Source organism: Nicotiana attenuata, unplaced genomic scaffold (assembly GCF_001879085.1).
Source record: "Nicotiana attenuata strain UT unplaced genomic scaffold, NIATTr2, whole genome shotgun sequence".
Classification (NCBI taxonomy): Eukaryota; Viridiplantae; Streptophyta; class Magnoliopsida; order Solanales; family Solanaceae; genus Nicotiana; species Nicotiana attenuata.
The window spans coordinates 131,031-137,455 of NW_017672022.1; the positions used below are offsets into that span (position 1 = coordinate 131,031).

At 37.4% G+C, this 6,425-nt stretch overlaps 1 protein-coding gene across 3 annotated transcripts in view; it reads right to left on the reverse strand.

Annotated features, from left to right (window-relative positions):
- Positions 1-236: 236 nt before the first annotated feature.
- The window catches only part of LOC109211379 (protein FAR-RED ELONGATED HYPOCOTYL 3), a 6,453-nt gene continuing 264 nt past the window's right edge, over positions 237-6,425 (reverse strand). Inside the window, exons 2-10 of one of the 3 annotated variants that reach the window (XM_019374912.1) lie at positions 5,025-5,103; positions 2,273-4,513; positions 2,140-2,196; positions 1,938-2,006; positions 1,790-1,858; positions 1,630-1,698; positions 1,504-1,551; positions 659-738; positions 237-574 (exon numbers count right to left, since the gene is read on the reverse strand). In XM_019374912.1, coding sequence (XP_019230457.1) covers positions 682-738; positions 1,504-1,551; positions 1,630-1,698; positions 1,790-1,858; positions 1,938-2,006; positions 2,140-2,196; positions 2,273-4,468 — 2,565 coding nt within the window. In that variant the 5' untranslated portion in view covers positions 4,469-4,513; positions 5,025-5,103 and the 3' untranslated portion in view covers positions 237-574; positions 659-681. Of the gene's footprint in view, positions 575-658; positions 739-1,503; positions 1,552-1,629; positions 1,699-1,789; positions 1,859-1,937; positions 2,007-2,139; positions 2,197-2,272; positions 4,514-5,024; positions 6,420-6,425 lie in introns of those variants that run through there. The other 2 variants (XM_019374910.1, XM_019374911.1) reach the window with 2 other exon arrangements.

The following is a 6,425-nucleotide window of genomic DNA, read 5'->3' on the forward strand; positions in this document are numbered from 1 at the left end:
AAAACTTTTAAAAAAAAAAAGGTTACGGGAGGGGCGGGGGTGGATTGGTGAGAGTGGGGAATGTTGAGAAGGAGTTTTGGAAAATGTTTTCCCTTCTCTTGATAAGGAAAACATTTTCCTCCAATTGGAGGAAAATGAGTTGATAAGGAAAATATTTTCCAAAACATTTAAGCCAACCAAACATGGGAAAATTGAAAACCATTTTCCAGAAAATGTTTTCCATACCAAACACACCCTAAAAAGAACTGCCCTATATTTACAACCCATTTGCTTAACTTGAAGAAATGTATACCTCTTCACCTCAATGATCTTTAATTGCTGTAACTAATACATCCCACAACAGCCTTTACAGGTTAAATTAACTTAGAGCTGTCTATACTCATCTGGCTCTAATATCAAATTGAAGGGAAAGATTTAAATGCTGATTTATCAACAATGAGAAAAGGTAAAAAATTAAGAAGCACTGCCTACATTGATCCCTTTTATTTTACAAACAAACACTACAAAGATTCTTCCTGTTGGCTGTACTTTCAACAACAGCCGGTAATGCAAGTTGAAACATATTCATCCTTTCCTGGTAATAAAAGAACCCCATCATTCAATACGTCCGACTTGAATACATCTGTAATAACATCAAAAAAATAGAAAAAACATATACCTAATTGATTATGAAAATGATGCTCAAGGATGTCTGGATGCTTCGTCGTGCAATTGAGCAGATCTTACATTGGGTTCGTCCTGTCAACATTAAGGAAAGCCATATTAGTCCGGAACAAATGGATCGGAATTGCGCTTAGCTAGAAATTCCAGAGGGTCAGCTGGCGCATGGATCGTAACTTGCTGAATTATATGCTCGTCCCTCTACCCTTCTCCACTTAAATACCAGGCCTTTATCTGCAACATGGTTCAAACTCGTGCGCTTAACTCACACATCTCACTGCGCTCTTACCAATACACCTGTTCTTTTTCTAACTGACCATTTTATTAGTAAATCTTAACTTTAGAAAAACATTAACCACAAAAATAAAAGGAACAGATAAAGAATGTTTTGAGTTCTTTAAATAATTATGAACCCCAACCCACCCCCTGCACACTTGATTGGCCTTATTTTTTCTAAATAAAAGTTGACTCATTCCTTGATTTGGTCCTTCCCAAATTTTTGACCGATTTCGCTAAGTATTTCAAAAGTAACATAAGATCCACTATTTTTATCTTTGTAAAATCTCAAACTCAGAAAGAGTAACATTCATCTTCACTGATGAGTCAATTTCTAATTCTCTGGTCTAAAATAAAAGATTATCTAAAATTACCTTTAAGCCCTCCATGCTAGATTAAATTAGTATACTATTAGATCGGGAAGGAAGGAGTTACCAACATAAACTACATAATTAAATGTATATAATAATCTGAATGCAGCAATTATTTTCTCAAAGTCGACTTCCCTGATAATTAGCGACAAAAAAAAATTCTATTCAATTGATGTAGGTATGTAGCAATACAAACCCGAATGCCATATGGGAAACTTGGAGCGCGAAAAAAGTCCATTTGCCCCTGCAACAATAAACCAAAAATGTAATAAGATTTTTGGTTGATTTGCCTCAACAAGTTCTAGACTAAGAGACTATGTACCAGGCCATGCATTGTTGGCTGAGCACCATAATAGCCATCATGTGTAGGAGCTATAGAATTCAACTGTCCCTACAAATTACAAAGCAAGAAAACAACAGAACTGTTATTGTAATAGTATCAATTTTTCCAGTCTTAAAACTGTGAACTTGCCAAGACATACAAGGCCCTGAATAGTCTGTTGGTTTCCGTAGTAGTTATCCCGAGTTGGTGCCATTAAGTTCAACTGTACCTGCAAAAGAGCAATAACAACTTTAAAAAATCACCATTACAGATGTATTAGAAACATTCAAGATACATGCAGATCATACCATTCCTTGAACACTTTGTTGCGGTCCAAAATAACCATCAAGAGTCACAGGTCTGGAGTTCAATTTGTCCTGCATCAGAAAGATGAATGAACTAAATAAGAAATCGGAGATGACAAATAAAACTAAAAAGTTAAGCTTCAAGAGCACAGGTAATGTAAATCAGATGGCAATAAATAAAAGTAATTAAGGTATCAGAGCAAACCATTTGTTGCAAGCTGTCTGCTGCCCCAACAGCCATAACATCTGGCTCCGAGTTCACCTGCAGAACCAGGAGATATTCATAAGATATCATATAATACAAAAGAAGCATTCCATGATTGCTCTTCACAACATACCTTCCGTTTCTTAGTAAAACTATTCTTCTTCTTGTTTGTCTTGCTCATACTCCTACTTTGGTTATCGTCTTCAACACAGAGAAGACCAGGAGCTGATGATGTGCCAGCTTCTACGATATTCTTATTTGAGTTATTAAAGGTCATGCAACTCCCAAAAGCATCATCAAGTGCACGAAGAGCAAAACTATAGCTCTCTTGGGATAATGACCCTTCTTCACTCAATTTCATCGCCCTATAGCATAGCTCATTATATCTCTGGACCCTTGACTGCACATCTTCAGATCCATCTGTCATAGAGTACTTGCTCTTGGCATCTTTTGTCCATCGCTTCAATATATATTGTAATGGGATAGAGGAAACACCACATATTTGGAGAACTATCAATGCATGTCTGCAAAGGTAGCCTTTAAATTCAAACAAATGACATACACAAGATATTTCTGACTTCACTTCATTCAACGTAACAATGAAATCTTGATTCTTCTCATAATCTTTAACTCCAAATGTTATGGTTGTCTCATCTTGCTGCTCTCTTTTAGGAATACAAGCAACTGCACCCAAAACCTCAGCCTGGAATTTCTTAAATACAGCATGTGTATAAAGCCCTGCCACATGCTTCTCGAATGGTGATGGAGATTTCAAAGCAGGTTGTTTGTTCCATGTATCAGAATCTGCTTTTGCCTCCTCCTCATACCTATCTTGTAATATTGTTTCATATTGCTTTACAAACTCCTGGACAGTGGTTTTCTTATGTACATATTTGTCAAAGAAAGAGTTCACACTCTCTGATCGTTGAACCGTTGACATTCCCGCTAAAAATGCATCTCTCATAAACGTAGGGATCCATTTCACACGATCTTCATAGAGCAAATGAATCAATTCAGCTTCTCTGAGATCAAATCTATCAACTAGTTTCCTCCACCTCTTTTCAAACTCCTCATCTGTCGATGACCTGTAAATACATTTCTCAAACTTTGCCATAAACTTTTCGTTCTGTTTAATGACATGATTCAGTGTTTCGGACACCTTTCCCAGGATATGCCACATACAGAAATAATGGAGGGATGATGGCAAAGCCTCTGAAATGACTGACTTCAATACCTGGTCATGATCTGTGATCACTGTCTTGGGAGCTTGACCACCCATTGCCTTCAACCATGTCCGCATTACCCAAGAAAATGTTGTTGCACTCTCATCAGAGACCAAAGCGCATCCAAGTAGCATGAACTGATAATGCTGATTGACCCCAACAAAAAGAGCCAGGGGCATTTTGTACTTGTTTCTGATGTACGTAGTATCAAAAGACACAACATCACTGAAATTTGCATAGTCATGCCTGGCTTTGGCATCAACCCAGAATAAGTTCTTCACACGTTGATCTTCACCCACATCAACAGCATAAAAGAAGTTGGAATTAAGACTTTGCATCTGAATGAAAAACTCCAGCAAAACGTTTATGTCCCCCCCTTCCATTGCTGAATTTCGACCTTTCTCAAATGGACCTTTAGAGTCACTTTTCAGACCAACAACATTTTTGTATTCAGCAAACTGTCTTGCCATTGCGGCATACATCCTTCTTGTTTGTTCACTGACAGCTTGGGCAGGTAAAAGTTCATGATTATGTTCTTTCTCGAATCTATGAATGATCCATTTCCCATCGGGTCTTCTTTTCACATGCATACTTGCTTTGCAATCTGTCTTTGCACATGCTCGCCGACCAGTAGCATTTTCTGGATCCTGCTTGTTCCCTTGTCTACTACGTGGTCGATTTGCAGACTTCTCATATTCCCGTTTCGTTCCATATCTAGAACATGCAAATTTTGCATCAATGAATTCCCTTGATGTCTTTGAGCGACGGCTGTTTTGTATGGCTGTATTGAATCCCATTGACCGAGCATACTCTTGATAAAAGGCATAAGCTTCACCATGGGACTCAAATTCCATGCCAGCCAGCGGCTCAAGGTTTACATCCTCCTTAAACTCTATGATATTTGCTACGGGGGTGTTCATATCGCCTCCATCTTCTGCATGCATCTTCTCTTCAACAACAACCAGCATCCCATGCATTCCATCATCACTGTGCATTTTTTCTTCATTGTCAAGCATATTTATAATTCCATTTTGTTCTTCTTCTTCTTCTTCTTCTTCTTCTTCCTTATCATGATCTCGAGAAGGCAGCCGAAGATCTATATCCATGCTGCTAAACAACTGAAAGCCTATCGATTTCTCTTGTACTGATACCTGAACGTCAAGAAACAAAAACGGGAAAGCTTGTCCAGTGAGAGGTTACAGAAACATTGACATAATTCTTTTTCAATAAGCACAGAAAGATACAATAAATAGCCCAAAACATCTCTCTCTCCACATTCCACCACTCTTCTAAGTCTAATCAGACTCCAAGAATTGTCGATGACTAACTTGTGAATCCATCAATGTTTCGGGTTTCACTAAGTAGCCTAAATATCAGAAAACTTTGAGCTCCAAACCATCATATAAATTTAAACAAGCCAAACCATTTATCACGCTGCCACAGCTCATACATTACGATGACCTAACACACAAAAAGTGATCTTATGACACTTTTCACGGATGGAAATCCATAACATGAAGGATATGCATCAATCTCTGTCTACTTGAAGAGGAAGAAGCCTGGACCACATCCAATCCACCAGAGATTTGAATTAGTGGATACAAAAGGCCTTCGTCCAAATTTAGACAGAAGTGCAAACCTATATAATTGTATACACTCCACCTGCAGGTGTAAGCGACTCAAATTGCAGCTTTCAGTCCATATATCAACAGTGCTTACTTGAAATCCAACCACATCCAACCTGCAGATTACATAGAATAAGCTCACTCCCCATCTCATTGATGCAAGCAATTAGCCTTGCCCCCTTCCCTCTCATGCAGTCCTCTATGAGCCACTTGAGTGAAGATACATACTACCTCCATTTCATTTAAGGTTGTTGACTGCGCACGAAGTTTAAAAAATAAAGGAAGACTTTCGGAACCTGTGATCTTAAAAATTGACATTTTTCTGGTTATAAAAGCATGTCATTAACGGTACAATGGGAAGTTTAAAGTTAAATTGTTTGTAAATATAGAAAGCTGCCATTCTTTCTAAACAGACTAAAAAGGAAAGAGTCCGCATAAAATGGAACAGAGGAAGTATCATTCAATGGTCTAAAAATGACAAAGCGTTAAAACCCCCGTCTCCCATGGTCCATTCTAGCTTCATGATCGCTAGACCACACCCTTGGATGCTTGTCTTGCAACCATTACTTTCAATGAACAGAAAGTCAAAGAACAACTTGTTTTGATCTCAATCAAAAATTCACACTTTTTGCCGCCAAGAAACGAAAGAAAATGGATAAACAGATGTATAAACAAGTCCATATAGCAGCAAAGTGATATGGATAAACAGATGTATAAAAAAGTTCATTATCGTTTAATTAAAATTCAAGACTTTCTGTTCCAGCAAGTCTTTGGATATTGGGAGGCCGAATTTCCGCATATAAGTGTACCAAAGTTATACGGTGCTATAAATGTTAGTAATAAGCGAATTTCTTTGCAACAGAGGAAGAGAAAGGTCTCCCCAAAAAATATAACCGAATGTTCACGTTTTTATCCTTGTTTATACTCGAGTGGTGATTCCCACTGCTAGCTACAAAGATGTGTTCACAAAATCTGCAGCACTAATTGGGTTTTCAAAGAAGGAACTGTTTTGATTTGCCAACTACTTCTCCAAGTTTCAGCAGGGAACTAGGCTATTCAAAATGATGACTCTCTAACTACATAATCCTGAAGATCCTTAGACTTTTGTTTTTCTGTAACTTATTTTAGTCGTAAAGTTAGCCTCAACCTCATCTTCCCCAATTTCCATTCACTATTCATTTAACTCAATCATATTATTAATTTCTTTTACCTCAGGAGCTAAGTGCAATTGTCTGATCTTGTAAAATTGTATTCTCACTTCATTTACGTTGATTGCAACATTAAGTAAACTATGCAAATGAATTAAACAGAAATAACAGTATCATAATTCAAATGAATTAAACAGAAATTACAAAAACCATGAACATCATAAAAGAACCAATACAATGAATTTTGTATTAGTAACAGTTCATAACAAATGTTCATCGTAATATGAAGG